This window comes from Chlorocebus sabaeus, chromosome 20 (genome assembly GCF_047675955.1).
Source record: "Chlorocebus sabaeus isolate Y175 chromosome 20, mChlSab1.0.hap1, whole genome shotgun sequence".
In the NCBI taxonomy this organism is placed as follows: domain Eukaryota; kingdom Metazoa; phylum Chordata; class Mammalia; order Primates; family Cercopithecidae; genus Chlorocebus; species Chlorocebus sabaeus.
In genome coordinates this window covers 83,748,074-83,770,299 of record NC_132923.1, presented here as the reverse complement: position 1 = coordinate 83,770,299, position 22,226 = coordinate 83,748,074, and the positions used below count along the sequence as shown (strand labels likewise).

General features: G+C 39.2%; 1 protein-coding gene across 3 annotated transcripts in view; it reads left to right on the top strand.

Moving 5' to 3' along the window:
* The window catches only part of SCP2 (sterol carrier protein 2), a 126,514-nt gene extending 104,757 nt beyond the window's left edge, over positions 1–21,757 (top strand). For 2 of the 3 annotated variants that reach the window (XM_007978723.3, XM_007978724.3), the window contains 3 exons: positions 9,057–9,186; positions 18,019–18,098; positions 20,738–21,757. In XM_007978723.3, the coding sequence (XP_007976914.1) occupies positions 9,057–9,186; positions 18,019–18,098; positions 20,738–20,833 (306 nt within the window). In that variant the 3' untranslated portion in view covers positions 20,834–21,757. The remainder of the gene's footprint in view (positions 1–9,056; positions 9,187–18,018; positions 18,099–20,737) is intronic. The other variant, XM_007978725.3, reaches the window with a different exon arrangement.
* Positions 21,758–22,226: the final 469 nt, after the last annotated feature.

The following is a 22,226-nucleotide window of genomic DNA, read 5'->3' as shown; positions in this document are numbered from 1 at the left end:
CTACCTATTTTATAACCTATGTTTTTCTTTGGACAGTATGTTCCATGGCCATAATCTAAATCTTTACCCTCTTTTTTTTTTTTTTGAAACAAAGTCTCGCTCTGTCACCCAGGCTGGAGCTCAGTGGCACCATCTTGGCTCACTGCAACCACCACCTCCCTGGTTCAAGCGATTCTCGTGCCTCAGCCTCCCGAGTAGCTGGGATTACAGGCACGTGCCACCACACCCAGCTAATTTTTTATTTTTAGTAGAGCCAGGGTTTTACCATGTTAGCCAGGAGGTCTCTATCTCCTGACCTCGTGATCTGCCTGCCTTGGCCTCCCAAAGTGCTGGGATTACAGGCATGAGCCACTGTGCCTGGCCATTTACCCTCATTTTTAATACATAGTATGTATTCATATGTATTTGTCATCATTTAAATAGCTTACTGTGATGAATATCAGGTTGTATTTAACATTTTCAAGTAAAACGGTGCTGTAATAAATTTCCTTTTGCACTCATATTTAAGTATTTAAGCTATGATCAATTTAATATAAATAAAGGAGGAAAATTGTTGGGTGGTTGGCTATGTGCATTTTGTATATTGATACATATTGCCAAACTATACCAGAAAGAGGGTACTAATTTACAAACATTACCAATTCATGAGAGTGACTATTTTTTCATTTTAAAAAATTTATTTATTTTTATTTTTGTAAAGATGGGGTCTTGCTGTGTTGGAGAGTAACTATTTTTACTTCACACCTCTGATACTGTGTTAGCTGGTTTTTAAAAAATCTTTGGGCCGGGCACAGTGACTCACCCTTGTAATCCCAGCATTGTGGGAGGCTGAGGCGGGTGGATCACCTGATATCAGGAGTTCAAGACCAACCTGGCCAACATAGCAAAACCCTGTCTCCACTAAAAACACAAAAATTAGCCGGGCATGATGGCGCACACCTGTAGTCCCAGCTACTAGGGAGGCTGAGGCAGGAGAATCGCTTGAACCCAGAAGGCGGGGGTTGCAGTGAGCCGAGGTCATGCCACTGCACTCCAGCCTGGGTGACACAGCGAGACTCCACCTCAAAAAAAGTAAAATAAAATAAAATAAAAATAAAAAGTCTTTGCCAACCTAGTAGGAAAAAATATCTCATTGTTTCTTGAACTTCTTTCATTATAAGTGTTCCTATAAAATGAAGTTGCACTCTATAAAGTCTCAGCTTAAAAGTTTTGGTTTTTTAAAATGCTGCCAATATATTCCTGCAGAAGAACACATAGGATAGTTGTGTCTGACAAGTTGCTTCATTTATTTCAACCCTATTCCATCTGAAAAAAAATCAAATAAATTAATGTAGAGACTATCTACTATGAAGTGTGAGGTATGGCAGTGTATCAATCATTGAATACTTCATTCCTGGGATTAACAAAGTAGAGTGGTTTTTATTTTACAGTATTCTTTTAGCCTTGCAAATGTATGCCTCTTGCTCCATTTTTATTCTTTTCTCTATAACCTCCCTACCAACCTTGTTCCCTTGTTTCTTTCTCCTTCCCACGATGGTCAGTTTCCTAAGTGTTTGCAGCACTAGAAAGTTAAAGTCTTGGAATCTTTTGTCAATTCATGCATTTTCTGCATTAGCAAAGGCAGCCTGGCCAAAGATTTTATTTCCACTTCTGTCTTTGTTAGCAATTCTCCATTGCCCTTCTTTGAATTTTGTCTTAATTTTTTGTCCCTGTTAAGTCTGTGATAGAACCTACTCCTTAACCTTTTGCCTACTCAGAAAAAAGTACTTTTCTTCAAGCAAGGAGGCACTCAGAACTTTCTTAGTACTAATGATCTCCAATTTCACAACTGTATTTTATTTTCCCTTTTAACTCTCTCTCCTCATCAGTTTCCTTACCCTTGCTCACTCCCCTACTTCAATTGAAAATGTTTTATTGTCCAAGGGATGTGATTTTATAAGAGGATCAGTTGTTTCTGAAAAGTAACAGCAAGTACAAATTATTCTCTTATCTATTTTAAGGAGGTGGGAGGATAAACAGTAAGGTTATAGGAATTTCTCTTCAAGTATGCAGGTAGAATTTCTAAATGTTTGCTGGTGTTTTCCTGCTGTAACTTGTTGGTGTCTGCACATAGCTGTATTCCTGAGGCACTGTGCAAGCAGATGGCATGGATGCACCTGGAAATAGTCATTCATGGGCCTCTGGCCCTAGAGGAAGCCTTCCTCTCTCAGGTGGCCTAGCACACTAATGTTATTAACCCCCTCTCATAGATTATTTCCACAGAACCTTGAGAGAGAAAAGATTTTAAGGAATGTGAAGACTTTGAACTTTCTTCGTTTTATGGTGGCAGATACAGCTCTGCTGTCATTGGCTAAAGTTTAGAAATATTGATGTGACCTACCGTTTCAGTGTGGTATGGTCAAATGGAAGTAGCATTGAATTTGGGATGAAAGCAACCTGGGATTGAGTTCTGGTTGTACTACCCACTAGCCATATGTCCCTGCCTCTCAGGGAACACAGAGTTCAGTGGGACGAGAGACATGGAAAAATATTTCCAGAAAAAAGTAACATGGGTTTATGTGCAGAGGGCCATCGAAGTATCTGGTGGAGATAGAGACTCCTTCCCAAAAGAGTTAGCATGTGAGCTGAGACTTGAATGAGGAGGTCAGGGGTGGGAGTGGAGGCTAGGAAGAAGTGAGTGTCCTGGGATGGGGTAGGAGTAAGGGCATGGAGGCATACAAGCACATGGCACATAAGTTCATGGAATTCAACATGTTCATGGAATTCAAAGATGAAGAGGAAGAGAAAGTGGCTGGAGTTCAGACAAATATCCTTCAGATCATGAAGACTCTAGGATAATATGTAAAGACAGACTTCATCCTGTTGACGGTGAGGAGTCACCAAGAAGTTTAAGCCTGAGAGTGCCAGATGGATATGTTAGTGTTAGATGGACTACTTGGCAGCAGTATAGAGGAGAAGCATTCTTAATCTTTATGAGCCTCAATTGCTTTTTCTGCTTAATGAGCTAATATTAATGTCTGCCCAACTATTTGTATGGTTTTGTGAAGATTAAAGAAATTATATATACAAAAGTATTAAAAACTTGAAGGCCCCTCAAAATAATTAGTATTATTGTTAGTAGTTTTTTCTACAGTTAACTTAAAATAATTTAAATGAGCTCTTTTAAGGGAAGCCAACATAAGAGAATTTCTTTTTCACTTAAAAGAAAAACCTGACAGTCATTTTCATTTCTTGGTTTAACTAGAAATTACTGGTAGTTAATTTCAGGATACTCATATGTAAGAGATACCTCCATGACTATTGAGATAAGTAGTCCCTGACTAAATATTTTAGGGCAAAACAAGTGTTTTGTCCTAAGACCCATGTCCAAGATTCCAGGTGGCTCTCAGGGGATCTACCTGTATATAAGAAAAAGGTTGACATACTGGGCACAGTGACTCATGCCTGTATTCCCAGCACTTTGGGAGGCTGAGGCGGGTGGATCACTTGAGGCCAGGAGTTCAAGACCAGCCTGGCCAACATGATGAAACCCCATCTCTACCAAAAATACAAAAAAATTAGCTGCGTGTGGTAGCGTGTGCCTGTAACCCCTGCTACTTGGGAGGCTGAGGCAGGAGAATCGCTTGAACCCGGGAGGCAGACGTTGCAGTGAGCCGAGATTGCACCACAGCACTCCAACCTGAGCAAAACTCCATCCCCCCCCAAAAAAAAAAAGGTTGACATACCCAGTAGGATGACTAAAATAAAAAAACCAATAACAATTGTTTGTGAGGATGTGGAGAAATTGGAAACCCTCATTAATTGCTGGTAGGATTGTGACATGATGTAGCCACTTTGGGAGTGCCTTAAAAAATTAAACATGACCTTATGACCTAGTAATTCCACTTCTAGATATGTAACCAAAAGAAATTAGGAGCCTGTGTTCACATAAAAACTTGCACAAAAATGTCTGTAGCAGTATTATTCATAATAGGAAAAAATGGAAACAACCATCAACTGCTGAATACATAAACAAAGTATGTTACACCCATACAATGGAATATTATTTAGCCGTAGAAAGGATTGAAGGAGGCCGGGCACAGTGGCTCATGCCTGTAATCCCAGCACTTTGGGAGGCCAAGGTGGGTGGATCACTCGAGGTCAGGAGTTCGAGACCAGCCAGGCCAACATGGTAAAACGTGTCTACTAAAAACACAAAAACTTTTAGTACTTTTTTTGGCACGTGGTGGTGCATGCCTGTAGTCCCAGCTACTTGGGAGGCTGAGGTGAGAGAATCACTTGAACCAGGGAGGAGGAGGTTGCAGTGAGTCAAAACATGCCACTGCACTCCAGCCTGTGTGACAGAGTGACTCCATTTCAAAAAAAAAAAAAAAAAAAAAGGATTGAAAGACTGATCCATGTATGCATCAATGTGGATAAACCTTGGAAACATCATGCTAAGTGAAAGAAGCAGTCACAAATATATTGTGTGATTTCATTTATATGAAATGTCCAGAATAAGCAAATCTGTAGAGACAGGAAGTAGATTAGTGGTTGCCAGGGGCTGAGGGGTGGAGGAGACAGGACATGACTGCTAACGGGTGTGAGTTTTTTTGGGGGTTAATAAGAATGCTCTAAAATTAGATAGTGGTTTTGGTTGTACAACCTTAAATATACTAAAACAACCACTGAATTGAATACTTTAAAAGCATGAATTTTATAGGATATAAATTATATCTCAATGCTGTTATAAAACAAAAACACAACAAAAAGAAATAGTAAACTTAGGCCAGGCTCTCTGCATACTTAGAAATAGAGATTAGTATCTAATGTCAGTTTATGAAAGTTCCTCAGGGGCAGTAATTATTTGAGTATTTCAGGTACTTATCACAGTGCCTGAACATTGTAAACACTTAAGTCTTTCTTAAAATAATTAATATTATGAGGCTGGGCACGGTGGCTCACGCCTGTAATCTCAGCACTTTGCGAGGCTGAGGCGGGCGGATCACCAGGTTAGGAGATCAAGACCATCCTGGCTAACACGGTGAAACCCCGTCTCTACTAAAAATACAAAAAATTAGCCTAGTGTGGCGGTATGTGCCTGTAGTCCCAGCTACTTGGGAGGCTGAGGCAGGAGAATGGTGTGAACCCGGGAGGCGGAGCTTGCAGTGAGCTGAGATTGTGCCACTGCTCTCCAGCCTGGGCGACAGAGTGAGACTCTGTCTCAAAAAAAAAAAAAATTAATATTATGATACCAAAAGGAAGAATTTTGTGTGTAAATTGTTGCAGATATGTAAGGCCGAAATAAAGAAGATAGGAAATAAAAGCTATTAGAAATTAAAGAGAACTCAACAGGTAGCCAGTTCCAAAATAAACATTAGAAGATTAGTATATTTTCTATATATTTGCAATAACCTAGCCATAAAATGTAATGCAAAGATGTGTTATTAACAAAAACAATATGAAATACCTAAGAATAAACTTATCAAGAAATGTATAGAAGTCTATGTTGGGAAAAAAAAAAGACAACATTTTCCCAAAGGACATTAAAGAAAAAGTGAAGGTTTACTATATTCATGGATGGGAAGACTTAATATTGTAAAGATATTACCTCTCCCCTAAACAGATCTGTATATTTTACGTAACCCCATCCAACTCCAACAACATTTTGTGAGAATAACTAAGTGATTGTAAAGTACATATAAAGGAAAATGTGTCCAAAAAAAAAAAATCCAAAATAACCAAGAATATTTGGAAGAGAGGAATTATAATTGAGATTTGCTGTGTCAAAGAGTAAAGTGTATTATAAAGCTACAATATTAGCACAGAAATAGCAGCTAGATCATATAATAAAACATCATCAACAAAATGCTAACATTCATTGAGTATACTGTGTGTTGTGGGTATTTACATAATTCTCATACAGGTCTGTAAGGGTAGTTACTGTTTTATTCCCGTTTAACAGATAAGAAAACTGAGATTCATACAAAAATACAAAAAATTAGCCGGGCATGGTGGCAGGTGCCTGTAGTCCCAGCTACTCGGGAGGCTGAGGCAGGAGAATGGCGTGAACCCAGGAGGCGGAGCTTGCAGTGAGCCAATATCACACCACTGCACTCCAGCCTGGGCAACACAGCGAGACTCCATCTCAAAAAAAAGCGAACTGAGATTCAGAAAGGTTTAATAACTTGGCTAACTTGTTGATAACAATCAACAGGGTATTGGTTAAATAAAATATGGTATACTTTTACAATTAAAGACTATATGTGACCATTTAAAATTATGTAGAATATTAGTGACACAGTAATTAGGATAATTATATTAAACAAAAAAGTAGATTATAAAACAATATGATCCCATTTAAGATATATATATATATATATAAAGGTTTATATATAACATATGTATACTATATTTTATTTAATCGGTGCCCTGTTAATTGTTATTCAGGCTCATGCTAACTTCTGGCCCTTATCACAATGCTGTGAATAACATTCTCATATCTAAATATTTTTACAGAGCCTCATTTATTTAAGGGTAAATACCTAGAATTAAACTTTGCTAATTAAGAACACCAAATCTAGGTATCAAAATAGGTTTGAATTCTTGCTCTTCCTTATACTTCTACAAACCTAGCCAAGTTATTAGACCTTCCTGAATATATATGTATATAATATATATATAGCATATATATCATATATAAATCTTATATATATATCTTAAGTGGGATCATATTGTTTTGTAATCTACTTTTTCTGTTTAATATAATTAAACAGATCCCATTTAAGATACATATATATATAATCTTTTCTGTCTGATATAATTAGACAGATCCCATGTAAGATATATATATATATATAATCTTCTCTGTTTAATATAAACAGATTCCATTTAAAAGATATATATCTTAAATGAGATCATATTTTATAATCTACTTATTCTGTTTACAGAAAGATTTTCTTGTTTTTGGTACAAAACCCATTTTTTTTCTCTGCACATATATGTACCAAAAATGATTTTCTTTGATAAAATTATGAATGATTTTGGCCGGGTGCAGTAGCTCACGCCTGTAATTCTAGCACTTTGGGAGGCTGAGGCAGGTGGATCGCTTGAGGTCAGGAGTTCGAGACCATCTGGCCAACGTGGTGAAACCCTGTCTCTACTAAAAATACAAGAAATTAGCTGGGCATGGTGGCGCGTGCTGTAGTCCCAGCTACACGGGAGGCTGAGGCAAGAACATCGCTCAAACCTAGGAGGCAGAGATTGCAGTGAGGCAAGATCGCTCTACTGCACTCCAGCCTGGGCGACAGAGCAAGACTCTGTCTAAAAAATAATAATAAATTACAAATGATTTGTATTTTCTTCTTGTTTGTTGATATTTTCTAATTTTTCCACAGTGAAATAAATGTTCCTTCTCTAAGAATTTTTTTTCAATAAAATTATTATGTTGCTCTTGTTTTTTTTAAACAAGGTATGTGAGGTTGTTGTCATTCTTTCATTATTCACCCTGCCAGCTGGCTTAGCTGCTGCTCTGTGCTCCTGCAGTCCCGTGTTTCCCTTGATCCCAGTGTATTGTCGTAGTGATTATAGCATATTGTTATTACTTACTTTTCTGACTCCTATTTCTATATACTTGGTGCCTGTAACAATATTTGGCTCAATAAATGCTTCAGGAAGGAAAGACTGGGAATGAAGGGGAAAAAAAAGAGGAACTGAGGGAGAAGGGAAACCCCCTTGCAGAGATATAGGTTTGAGGTTTTTTTTTCTGTATTTAGGCAGCTTCTTTCCCCAATATCCAAAAGCAAGTGGTGGATGGTATATTATTCATATAATTCTTTATACTGATAGAGAAAATGAGTTGAACAACAAGAACAAAAAAGGCCTTGATTTCAGAACCACTTGTCTTTAAGTCCTGATTGCGAGGAACCAAAAATATATGTAAGGCTAGCTGTGGTAGCTAACCCCTGTATCCCAGCACTTTGAGAGGCTGAGGCAGGAGGATTGTTTGAGCCCGGGAGTTTGAGACCAGCCTGCGCAGCATAGGGAGATTCTGTCTCTATACACATATACACACATACACACACACACACAGAGATCCAGATCCTGTCTCTACACACATACATAAACACACACACACACACACATTCAGTTAACCGGTTGTGGTGGCACATGCTTGTAGTCCCAACTACTTGGGGGAGGCTGAAGTGTAGGGATTGCCTGAGCACTGGAGATTTACCCTGCAGTGAGCCCTGATTGTGCCACTGCCCTCCAGCCTGGGTGACAGAGTGAGACCTTGTCTCAAAAAAAAAAAAGAAAATAAAACAATATATATATATAAAATTTATATGTGTTTATATAGATACCATTTATATGCTTATATGTATGTGTATACACACACATACACACAGAGAGAAGGGAAGGTGGGGATCTTTACATTTAGAAATGCCAGAGTGAATCTTTCCCAAATTATTGAAACATATGAGGGCTATTTTGGCAGAAAATGCTGCCCTGTCCCTCCTTCCCTTCCACCAGTTGTATCTAAAAAGGCATTTTTGGTTTTTTTTGAGACAAGGTTTTGCTTTGTTGCCCAGGCTGGAGTGCAGTGACATGATCATAGCTCACCATAACCTCGACTCCTGGGCTCAAGTGATACTCCCATTTCAGCCTCCTGAGTAGGTGGGACCACAGGCATGCACCACTATGCTTAGTTAATTTTTTTATTTTTAGTGGAGACCAGATCTCACTATGCTGCCCAGGCTGGCCTTCAATTCTTGGGCTCAAGTGATCCCCCACCTCTGCCTCCCAAAGTGCTGGGATTACAGGAATGATCACCATGGCTGGTTTTACAGCTAGCCTTACATATATTCCACATTTATTTTTAATAAAAGACTTGGCAGATGTGGGAGTTGTTGCCTGCTTGCCTTTCAGACTTTTCTGGGTAAAAGATCATAAAAGACCTTGGGGACTGCTCCCTGGCCCAGATACTCATATCATGTATCTATTTAAACATGAATTTGCTTGAGGAGAAGGCCAGAGAAATGGACTTAATGTAACCCCAGTGTTATTTTTCTTTCCAGGAAGGGGAACAGTTTGTGAAGAAAATCGGTGGTATTTTTGCCTTCAAGGTGAAAGATGGCCCTGGGGGTAAAGAGGCCACCTGGGTGGTGGATGTGAAGAATGGCAAAGGATCAGTGCTTCCTAACTCAGGTTAGTTTGGGAATGACTTCATTTCTAGGAGCACTGACAAGTTTACAAAGGCTGTCAGCTGGGAAAATGGGGGTCTGCTCTACTGTTCCCCTACAGGACTGGCTTTTCATGTTAAAGAACCAGTGAATTCCAGGGAACAGGAACAGGTCAAAGCCACCTCCTCCCAAGGATTTGCAGGCTCCATCACAGAGTTGCCAATCTTAGGCTTTGGAATTAGGCAAACTTGGGTTGGAGTCCCGTCCATGCCATTCACATATTCTGACCTTGAACAAGTTATTTAACTTTTCTGAGACTCGGTTTTCTCTTCTGTAAATGGGCTTAATAAATGGCCCCTTTTCATAGGATTGGTATGAAGATTAAGAGGATTCTCTCTTAATTAACCTGTAAAGCACATGGTCCAATGCATGGCTAGTGGCCTTGGAAGACCTATCTATAGTCACTATCGCCAGTTATTCTCATCCAAATCTTTCTTGAACCCACTCTAGTCAGCTTTTGTCCTCATCACTATCCCTGGACTGTTCCTGTCAAGGTCACCAGTGACTACCACATTGCTAAATTCAGTGGTTAATTCCCAGCCCTCATGATATTACACTTACACGTTTTCCTTGCCTACTGGCTGTTCCTCCTTGGCCTCTCTTGATGGTTTCTTTTTGTCTTCAAATTTCTAAGCATTGGAGTGTTCCAAGGCTCAGTTCTATTTGCCTTAATTCCTTGGGGATCTTATCTAGTCCCATGCTTTGAAACAGTTTCTACGCTAATGACTGTCTTTAGCGTGGACCCAGCCACTGAACTACAAGGTGTATATCCAGCTGCTTAACTGACAAGTTTACTTGGACACCTAATAGGTATCGCAGAGCTAACATGTGAAACTGAACTCCTGATCTTTCTTCTTCTCCCCTGTAAGTGTGTGCTCCTCTTGCTGTTATCCCATTCTTGGTAAATTGCTCCTGTGTCCTACTGGTTCCTTGGTCTAAAAACCTTGAAGTCATCTCTGGCCATTTTTTTTCTCTTACACTCCACAGTTTAACCCATCAGCACATCTTGTCCTCCTCTGTAGCCACCACCCCCCTGGTCTAAGCCAGCATCATTGTTTTATCTGGTCTCCCCACTTCTATTCTTGCCCACTACACTGCACACCTGCCAGAGTGATCATTTAAAAACTTGCCGAATTGTTACCTTCCTCTGCTCAAAAGCATCCAATAGCTTTGTCTCACTGCAGGTAAAAGCAAAGTTCTTAAAATTGTACTGTATGATCTGGTCCCAGTTTTCACTGTCTTACTATGTATGTCCTTGCTCACTTGGCTCCAGTAACACTGACTTTTTTGCTGTTGGCATGAATGTGGGATTCTCTTGGTTGGGGACTTTTCTACTCTCTGTTCCCTGTCTGGAATTACCTTCTCCCAGGTATCCTTGTGGCCTATTCCCTCCTTTCCTTTGGATCTTTGCTCAAATTTCACCTTCTCAGTGAGCCCCTCCCTAACCACCCTTTTTAAATTCTTACCCCCACGGTGAAACCCTGTCTCTACTAAAAATACAAAAAAATTAGCTGGGTGTAGTGGCGAGTGCCTGTAGTTCCAGCTACTCAGGAGGCTGAGGCAGGAGAATGGCGTGAACCTGGGAGGCGGAGCTTGCAGTGAGCCAAGATCACGCCACTGCACTCCAGCCTGGGCGACAGAGCGAGACTACATCTAAAAAAATAAATAAATATATATATATATATATATATATATATATATTTATCACCCCCATTACCATTCCCTATTGCCCTTTTCTGCCTTATTTTTCTCCATAGCACTTATTACTATCTGATATACCATGTAATATTTTACTTACTTTCTTTTTGTCCATCTCTCTCACTTGAATTGTAAGTTCCTTGAAGACAGAGCTTTTTGTCTGAGGTATACTGCTGCATTCCCAGTGCTTAGAATGTACCTGACACATGGTAGGCCTTCAAAAATGAATAATTTAAAAATGGACAACAGAATGAATGAATGGTTCCGAGTAAGCATTCAGTAAGTGGTAGCTGTACTCTACTGTTATGCTTCTCTTGTTGGAGAGAGCCTAGGGTAATTTAGAAACACTATGGATTGGGACCAGCTTTTTGGAGGGCTTAAAATGCCGTGATAGGGGCTGGGCAAGGTGGCTCACACCTGTAATCCCAGCACTTTGGGAGGCCGAGGCAGGCGGATCACAAGGTCAGGAGTTCGAGACCAGCCTGGCCAACATGGTGAAACCCCATCTGTACTAAAAATACAAAAAATTAGCTGGGCGTAGTGGTGCATGCCAGTAATCCCAGCTACTTGGGAGGCTGAGGCAGGAGAATTGCTTGAACCCAGGAGGCAGAAGTTGCAGTGAGCCAAGATGGCACCACTGCACTCCAGCCTGGGCAACAGAGCAAGACTGTCTTGAGAAAAAAAAAAAAAATGCCAATGATAGGAACTTTGAAAGTCATTTGGTATATAACCAGTATACCAAAGCTTTTTAATATGCATTAGAGCTTCCTAAATAGAAAAGTGAAGTCAGAGCTGTGTTTTAGAGGATGAAACTGGTACATTAGACCTGAAGAATTAAAAGGGGTGAGATCAGAAGCAGAGAGAGCCATCAGGAGGATAGATGTTGCCACTGTCTAAGTGCGTGGAGAGGATGGCTGGCCTTTGTGTAGGCAGTGGGAAAAGTGAGTGTTGTGAGAGTAGATGTCAGAGATACTAGAGGTGAAGGTAATGGGACCTGGGAATTGTATGGAAGAAGCATGTCTGTCAAAAATGGTGAAATTTCATTACTGACACATTTTTGAGGGAGGTCCTTTTGGAAAGGACGACGTAGGAGCACAGGTGGAAGCAAGGTTATCTCTAGTAAGAAGGGATGGATGGAAACTTCTTTCTCTGAAAGTGCAGGTAAATATTCAGGGGCATTTTGAGAGGAGAGGAGGTCGGAAAGCTCCTGGAATGGAGTATAGAGCTTGGAGTGTGGAGAAAAAGTGAAGAGTACTGTTAATGTACATGGTTGAATAAGGGATTGATGAGAGATGAATGAAAGAAAAATTGAGCAGTAGTTAGGGCATCTGTCTAGTGTGGGCAGCATGACTTTGTTGTGGAAGGTTCCTGAATTATACAGAGTCCCTTTTTTTCCTTCCAAAATGAATGGGCAAAACAGTGATCATAACTGCATTCTATGAGCCGCCACTCTAAGGTGGTGTACAAAGAAAAGCTAAAGGCTTTATCTGGATTCCAGCTTTTAGAAATAGAACTTCAGGAATTATATTAGTGATTTTTTTTTTTTAATGACTGAAGGTTAATGTTACTTTTGTATTTAGATATGCCCATACTGATATTAAGGTTGTTTTAAAAAAATTTCTCCTTCTCCTCCTATTTTGCTGTTGTTGATTGATAGGGTTGGTTTGTTATCAAAGATCATATGCTGATGGAAAGCTGTTGAATGATTTTGGAAAAGCTGTGTTCCCTCCAGATAGGTTCTTGCCATGTTCTTCCCACATTAGGTGCTGTACCCCAGACCCCAAGGGATCTTACCCTGGGGCAGGATAATTTCTGCTGAAACTGACACTTGTTGGCAGCCAAGAGTGGTGCTGAAATACAGACTTACCAAGAAAAGCCATCACTGGAAATTGCCAGCTCCTTTTACATCAACCAACAAATGGCTATTTGTTAGAGATTAGCTACATTAAAGCATTAATAACCTGTCCTAGTTTGAACCGGCATCTTAAGGAGAATTGCTAGTTCATTTGGCATATGTTAGGGGGTTTGTTTATTGTTAACAAAGTAAGATTTACTTAAATGTATTTTGTAAGAGCTTGGTAATGATTATTGAGATGAATATATTATGGATTTGTAGATTTTGTGCATTTTCCATCATCTGTTTTTGCTGCCTGGGTACCTTTTAGTATCTCCTCCACGAGTTCTGCCTTTGCCTCATCTCCTTTGAAACAACTCATATAGCATATATCCAGGAAGCCAACTTTGATTAATCTAACATAAGATATTATTCCTTCATTCTTTTATTCTGCCCCTTCAGCACCTTGAGTTCTCAACTTTCTCCCTTTATGGGCAGCATGATACAGAAAGCTTCAGGGTCTCCTAACCCCAAGGTGCACTAGAAAGAGCATAGCCTTTTAGAAACACCCAAAACTGGGTTCAGATCTAGGCTCTGTCACTTAGAGGGTATATACCTTCCCTGAGTCTAGTGGTCTTATCTAGAATATGATGAGAATAGTTTGTATCCGTAGAACGGTTGTGGGGATTAAATGAGATAAGGAAGATAGAGCACCTAGTAAGTGCTCAGTAAATCATTGTTTCCTCCCCAACCATATGTTAAACATTAATTGTGCTTAGACATATAGGTTTGTCTAAGGCTCCCAAAAGGACTTTGAAAACTTGGAAACCATCTGGGATTCATCAAATGCTGATAAATCAGTGAAGGCACAGTTAAAACTGAGCTGTTGAATGTTTACATACTTCCTACAACAAAAGGAAGCAATAGAGCATAGGACTTGGGAGTATGAGCTTTGGCAACAGGAATCTGCATTCAGATGTAGCTCAGCTACTTACTAGCTATGTGGTCTTGGGCAAGTTATTTGGTCCCTCTGACCCTTATAGGATTGTTATAAAGATCAGATGAGACCCGGTATGTTGAAGTGTTCAGCATAGTGAGAGCTCACTAAATGCTGATATTACAGCAGTGGCAGTAGCAGATTTTACTTCCTGAAGCCCCTTTCAATGACCAAGAGTCCTTTCTTGGACTGTTAGGACCAGGTCCAATGATCTCAGTTTGTTTTTTACCTCGTGCTCTTTGACGTTATATATCTGCAAGAGAACTGGATTTTCTAGGCTGTAAATTTGTTTATTTTTTAAGGATTTAGACCTTTTTTCCAGTATTAAGAGAAAATTTTGTTAGCAGCTAAGTTAGGATAACCATTGAATCTCAGTCTTTTTAGGGGCAATCCCTGAGTTGTAAGACATATAATAAAACCTTTTTTTCTATCTTGTTTCAGTTATTTAATAACAGAGGCATACTATGGTTTAACAGTTTATTCTATTTCTTTTTTTTTTTGAGATGGAGTCTCACTCTTGTTACCCAGGTTGGAGTGCAATGGTGCGATCTTAGCTCACTGCAACCTCCGCTCCTGGGTTCAAGAGATTCTCCTGCCTCAGCCTCCCGAGTAGCTGGGATTACAGGCACCCGCCACCATGCTCAGCTAATTTGTGTATTTTTAGTAGAGGTAGAGTTTCACCATGTTGGCCAGGCTAGTCTTGAACTCCTGACCTCAGGTGATCTGCCCACCTCAGCCTCCCAAAATGCTGGGATTACAGGTGTGAGCCACTGTGCCCGGCTTCTATTCCATCTCTTTTGTTAAGGTACAGGTTATCTGATTAGCTATTATGCCATAATTTGATCATCTTTTGAAATTCACATAATCTATTAAATTTATTCAACAAATGTTTATTGATTTCCTATGTGTCAAGTACTCTTCAAGGGCCTGTGGATATATCAGTGATCAACACTGACAAGGGCTCTGCCCCTTGAAGTTTTCATTCTGTTGGACAAATACAGACAGAAAACATATACACATATAAGTAGAGTAGTTTCAGATCAGTGCCCTGTGAATAAAATGTGACTTCATTTCAGGGAGAGGCCAGGTTTAATTTGAGCTAATTCTTAATGAGAGGAGGAGCCTACTGTTAGAATCCTATTGTTATATTAATTGATTGCCTAAAACGTTGACTGCTGAAAATGTTGATTTCTTGGTGAATTTTTCCTTTTGCACTTGAAACCTCTCATTTGGACAAGGTAGACACGGCTGATTTAACAATGAGGTATTAGTCTTTGTTGTCCAGTCTTTTTTCCACTATTTCACTTTGATAATAAAATTAATATTTTAAAAGCTTTGTATTATTAAAATTGCATACACTTGATGTAAAAAAATTAGAAAAGATAGACAAATAAAATGAAGAACTACCCTGCCAAAATTCCACTGTCCAGGTTAGGAGTTGGCAAATTATGCCCTGCAGACCTAGCCTACCACCTGTTTTTACGTTTTGTGTTTTGTAAAATTTTTATTGAAGTCTAGCTTGTAGTAAGGGCATAATTCCAGAGTGTACCACATGATGAATGTTGACAAATGAATACACCTCCAAGATTAAGACACAGAATGTTGCCAGCACTCCAGAAGCCTCCCTCCTGCCCGCCTGCTATCACTATTCACTCCCAAAAGGAACCATTATTTCGAATCCTATCACCATAGCTTGATTTTATTTATAGACCAATAACATTTACTCTTTTTTAGATCTGGCTTTTTTTATTCAACAGCATAAGATTCATTCATATGGTTGCATGTGGCAGTAGTTTGTGTTTACTATGCAAATACTCCAGAATTCATTCCTAGTGCATTTGATGTATCTTTGCATTGTTTCAAGTTGGGGGCCTGATGAATAATGTTGTTATGAATATTCTTGTAGATGTCTTCTAGTGGACATTTCCGTTGTACTTATTTCCACTGGACATGTACCCAGGGCTAGGTGATAAAGTACAGGATAGCCAAACAGGTTTTTCGTGTGGATGTACTATTTTACATTTCCTTCCACATTATATGAGAGTTTTAGTTCCTCTGCATTTTTGACGGTACTTGGTACTTGCCAGGTTTTTTTTAAATCAGGGTAATTGATGTACAATTAACAATTAACAATAAAATCAACCCTTTTCAGATGTATAATTCTGTGAATTTAGACAAATGCATACAGTTGTGTAACTATCACCAGAAATCAAGATATAGACAGACTGTTTCCATTACCCCCGAAAGTGTCCTCATGTCCCTCTATAGTCAGCCCCCTCAGGCCCTTTCAGCCACTAGTTTGATTTCTCTCCCTGTAGTTTTGCTTTCCCTAGGAAGTCATACCCATGAAATCATACAGTATGTAGCTTTTTGAGCCTCCTTCTTTCACTGAAATTTATTCATGTTGTTGCATGGATCATCAAGTATTTTGTTCTTTTTTGCTGCTGAATGGTTACCCGTTCACCAGTTGATGCACATTTGGGTTTTTTCCAGCTTTTGGCAGTTATGAATAAAGCCACTATAAGCATTCACATGCAGGTTTTTGTGTGGACATAAGTTTTCATTTTTCTTTGGTGACTACCTAGGAATAGGATTGCTAGTTCATGTAGTATGTGTATGTTTAGCTTTATGTGAAACTTCCAGACTGTTTTCTGAAAATGGCTGTATCATTTTACAGTCTTTCTGATATTATATTGACCTTTCATTTGTTTCACTTCCTCACTAATGCTGGGTATTGCCTTTTTTTTTTTCTTTTTTAAATTTCAGCCATTTGTTCTAGTAGGTATGTGGCACTCATCATGATTTTAATGTGAATTTTCTGATGGTTAAGGAAGGGAAGCACTGTTTCATGTGTTTCTTGGCCATTTGGAGATCTTTTATATAATGCCTATATGTGTCATTTGTCCATTTTTATTTTGGCTCGTCTAACCTTTTCTAGTTAAGCAGTAGGAGAGTAGGAGTTTTTTGTTTGTTTTTTTTCCCCCATAATCCACTGTACCTTCGACAGGAGTTCTTCATATAGTCTGGATACAAGTTCTTTGTCAGAGATATATGAGTTGCAAGTATCTTCCTCTGACTGCCACCTGTTTAAAATAATTTTATTGGAACACAGCCAACATTTGTTTATATATTATCTATGGCTGCTTTTGCACTAAAGGGCAGAATTGAGTAGTTGTGATAGAGACCTACTGACCTGCAAAGCCTAAAATATTTAGTGTCTGATCCATTACAGAAAGTTTGTTAACCCTCGATCTAGATAACCGTATTCATTTTCTATTATGGTATAACAGATTGCCACAAACTTAGTAGCTTAAAATAATGCACACATTTATTAGCCCACAGTTACCTTGGATAAGTAGGCTGAGGACAGCTTATCTGGGTCCTCTGCATAGAGTCACACAAGGCTACAGTCAAGGTGTTGGCCAAGGCTGGGCTCTCATCTGGAGGCTTCACTGGGGAAGGATCCATATCCAAGTTCATTCAGGTTGCTGGCAGAATTCATTCCCTGTGGCCTTGGGAATGATAGCTTTCCTCTTTTACTGGCTATAGGCCAGAGCTGGTCCTCAGCTCCTAATGGCCAGTTCCCTGCCACATAGCCCTCTCCATAGGAAGTCCGTAACATAGCAGTGAAGTCATTCAGAGCCAGCAGGAGAGCAAGAACAAATCTGCTAGCAAGGTGGAATCATTTAATGTAACAAAATCACAAGAGTGACATCTCATTATCTTTGCCATATTCTGTTAGCTAGAAGCAAGTCACAGGTTCTGCTCACACTGGAAGGAAGGGGATGTACACCAGGAGGGTCACCTTAGAGTCTGTCACAGTTACTGTTAGTAATATATTGGTGTCTTCAGTTTACAGATGTTTTTCTATATTTATATAGTTGAATTCTGTTTTTAAGCAAAAATGGCATCATACAGTTTATTTTGTAACTGGCATATATAATAATATCACGAATAATGTAACATGAACATTTTTTTATGTCAGTAAATCCAGATGCATGTCATTTCTTATTGTGGTTTATATCATACCTGACTATTTGAATATACCATAATTTATTTAATCAATTCCATCTTGTTAAATATCAGGATTGCTTGTGGTTTGTGTCACATTTTACCAGCCTGCCATAGAAGTATATGTGAGTGCCCATTTCCCCACACTGCCTCAGTGCTGGTTGTAATTCTGTTGCAGTCAGTGGCTTTTGACAAAAATGTATATATGAAACTGAACACCTCCTTTTTTCCTTCCTTCTCCTGTGTATCTGTTTTAGATAAGAAGGCTGACTGCACAATCACAATGGCTGACTCAGACTTCCTGGCTTTAATGACTGGTAAAATGAATCCTCAGTCGGTAAGTATGATGGAGCTTATATCCTGCTAGTAGGTAGGTTTTCGGCCCTTTCTACTCCATCTCCTGACTCAGACTCTAAAGTGCAAAGTGGTCAGACACACAAAACTCTGCAGCGTTCCCCAAACAAGTGACAGATGTCTGTGGAGCAAGCTATGTGCCAGACACTGTCTTGTGTGCTGGAAGTGCCCAGAAGAATAAGAAATAGTTCCCAAGCTCAGGGCATCCACAGATCTGGAAAAGAGTCAGTGCAGCCAGAGATCCAAGGTGCCACACCTGACTTGTGGTCAGGGGAGGATGAAGGCAGGAGCAGCTATATCTCTCTGGGCCATCAGGGAGAGCCCCACAGAGGAAGCAGCTCTTAAGTTTAGTGCCCAGGTGGAAAGTAGGAGTGTTCCAGCAGGAGGGAGCGGTGGCATGAACAAAGGCATGACCTTTTACATTCTATTTATTTGCCCATGTTCTTCTTTTTGCCTGACCTGTCCTTACCTGACAAATGATTTGTCTTTCAAAGTTAGCTCAGATGTTATCTCCAAGGACCTCTTTCCAAGTTGCTGCGGAGCTGTAACCAGTCCCTCTCCTGAGCCACTTACTGGACTGCCAGCTTAGTGCCTGTTGTGTTGTGTTAGTCATGATATGCCTCTCTCTCTTCCCTGTTAGACTGTGAGTGTCTCAAAGCGTCAAAGCACATCTTATTTGTCTTTATGTTTCCAGAATTTAGCACAGTCTCTGACATTTTTAGGTATTCTGTAAACACCTGTTGGACTAAATTGCATTTGTCTAGAATGTGTTTATGCCTTGTATAGATTTTCCTAGTCCCCAGATTGTCAAGGGTCCTCTTAGATTCTTCAGCTGCAGTGTTGAATGGACTTGATACAGTGAGCTTTCTGTCAACTTGATATACTGAGCTTTCCATTAAAAAAGAAACTAAGATGTTTCTTTCCAATGTAACTTAATTTTTTTGTTGTCTCAGTCTGGTTTGTTTTAGGTCTTATTCCTGTGGTTCTCTGGTAATTTGCAAGATTGGATAAAACAACTAAATCTCACTCCCACTTGCTTTTTTAAAATGCTTTTTCTAAGTAACCAAGCACATTTTAGTTGATGCCATGACAAGTGAGATTTGTATCTGTGATGTTTCTGCTGAATACACACCATTGGCACTGACATTTCCACTGAGCTCGCTCCAGAAATCTAGACAGAACAGAGGCCACCAGTATAGGAGCTGGCTGTCATCCTGCTTCCCACCCACTGCACATGCCATGCACAGCTCTGGCAGGCTGTTCAGACTTCACACATCAGCTGCCTTCATTCTCTCAATTTATCTTTGTACTGCCCATTTTGGGGGCAAGGTGTCAGCTTATTTTCCTTCAGCACCTGTTAACACCCAAAGGAATTAAAGATAAAAATAGCAGACCTTTCTATTAATGTGCTAATGGACTTCCCTTATGCTCAGAGGATTTCCAGAGGATTTGACTGGAAATCGTTAAATGCAGTGGAAATTCTAATTTCAGTGTTTGACTCCAGCAGCAAGCATACATGAAGAACACCTAGGGGCCAGACTGAAATCATCTTTATGTATGGACTCTCTAAAGGGTGAAGATTCATGTTTTCTCCATTGTTAGTAAATAAAAAGTGATTTTCTTTGTTAACTTACAAAGGGGAAAGGTGGTGAGTTTCTCCTGTACTACTGGTCCGTATTTTTTTAATGATGTTTGTTCAATATATTGTGTTCTGAGACACCTGACCTTTAAGCCATCAGACAGAAGGCTTTGTGCCATATTTAGTTTGTCCAGACAGAGGAGGGGGAAAAAAAGGAATTAGTCACCCCTATCAGGAGGTACAGAAAAAACAGAGCTCCTTACATTCCCATGGATGATGTAGAAGAGCTCCTAGCTTCTTAATGTACTGTTAAAAACCTAAGACTACCAGAAACGTTTTTTAAAATCTAGCCCTTCCATATTTTAAACATTCAGTTAAAATACTGAGATCATGGCAGGGAAATTATGCTGTGTTCCCAATTTTGCTATTTCTCTTAAGTTTTCCTGGGATTTTGTTACATGGTAAATTTAGCAAACATCATGTGATCTAATCCCAGGCAGTTGTTAAATGGAACAAATTGTGGCTCTGCACTTGAGATTGGTTTGATTCTTCTTATTGAGCCAAAGAGTAACACAAGCACCCCATTCTCAGCAGGCTCTGTGTCCTCTGTAGGGATAAGTCCTTTATCATTGGTGGCATTTCATCCACATGCACGTTGGATTGAACCCCAAGAGTTTCTGTGTTTTTTGTGTATGCTTTTTCTCTCAGCAGCCTGCTAAAAATTTCAGTTCATATTTCCCACCTACATGGAATGTTTTAAAACAGAATCAGTCTAGTAACCCACTTTGAGGAGGACAGGTAAAAACAGGCTCAATTTCTATGAGAAATTTGGGAAGGCTGCTCCTTTCTGCTGCTCTGCGAAAAGTGTGGCCTTTTCAAATTCTTTTGAAGAATCTGGTTCCAAATCTATTGTAGAAAGCCAAGTTTCATATTTTAGAGAAAGTCATGTGACCTGGATAAATAAATGATCTCAGGGCTAGATAGTATAGAAACATCAGCAATCTTAAAAACACCGAGTAATGAGTTTTCTTTCTTCTTTACAGGCCTTCTTTCAAGGGAAATTGAAAATCACTGGCAACATGGGTCTGGCTATGAAGTTACAAAATCTTCAGCTTCAGCCAGGCAACGCTAAGCTCTAAAGAACTCCCTTTGGCTACTTTGAAAATCAAGATGAGATATATAGATATATATCCATACATTTCATTGTCAGAATTTAGACTGAAACTACACATTGGCAAATAGTGTGGGATAGATTTGTTTTTAAATGGGTGTGACCAATCCTGTTTTTCCTATGCTCTGGGTGAATAGAGCCTGATGGTATACTACTGCTTTGCGGAATTGCATACAACTGTGCATTACAAAGTTAATATGGTAATTATGGTCTGGGGTAAAATTGAGTTTCAGAATAAAATTAGGAACAGTAAAATCCAAAGAACTATGTAAACAAAAAAGCTTTTGTTTTGCTTACAAAGTATATTTAAGGATTATTCTGCTGAAGATTCAATTTAAGAGTTTTCCTTGGGAGAACTAAGTAAGAAACACAATGCCAACAGCTGGCCAGTAATTAGTGTTGTGCACTTAATGTCCTTAATCAATTTCTCAATAGTTCTTGAAATTAGTGAGATTAAGAAAAAAGTCTAAAAATTCTGCATTTCATGCTATCAGAAACAGTATTTTCTTCCCAAATCAAAATAAAAGAAATATGATCAGAGCTTGCACACAGGCTTGTTTTTAAAATAAAAATATTTTTAAAACGGGTTTCCTTCTTGAAAAATCAGTGTATTAGTCATAAAACACTATCATTAAGAATAATTGAACAATAAAGTTTGCTTTGAGATGCACAGTTTTCAAATTATAATCTCACTTCAAATATATAAAGTCCTCAGTCCTTTGTTACAATATCCTTTTTCATGTAAGTTTAATTATCTGCATTTATCTTTTTTCCTAGTTTTTCTAATACTAATGTTATTTCTTACAATTCAGTGAGATATGGGATAAAATAATGCTTTGAGAAGAATGTTTAATAGAAAATTAAAATAGCTTTTTCTGGCCTCTCTTATTTATATTATGTGTGTTCTTCTTGCTCAGGGTTCTCTAGATAATGCAGAATAAAGAGAAACATTGGGGGATTTATAAACTGAATGTTATCTGGACATAATCACTAGTTTTTGACTGGGGAGGCAGTGTGGTATAATAGAGCACTTGACTAGGAGCCAAGAGACTTGCTTCTCTTAGGCAAATAACTGCCTGCCTGGACCCGTTTGCTAAACTGTTAGGAGATTTAAGTAGATGATCCAAAGGTACCTTCTGCTCCAAATCCTGTGAGTTTCTTCAGAGCCCAGTAGAATGGTTTGGGAATTATCCAGGCCCCGCCTTGCTGTTGTTGTAATTACTTCACCCAAAGGTGGGCAGAGGTAGAAAACAAGCTGGCTTCATTTGTTTAGGTGATTGGAGCCCTTGCTAATATAGTCAGGACTATGGATCAGGTCTCCTAAGACCATTTAGCTTTGCATGTTCTGTGACCAGCAGAAC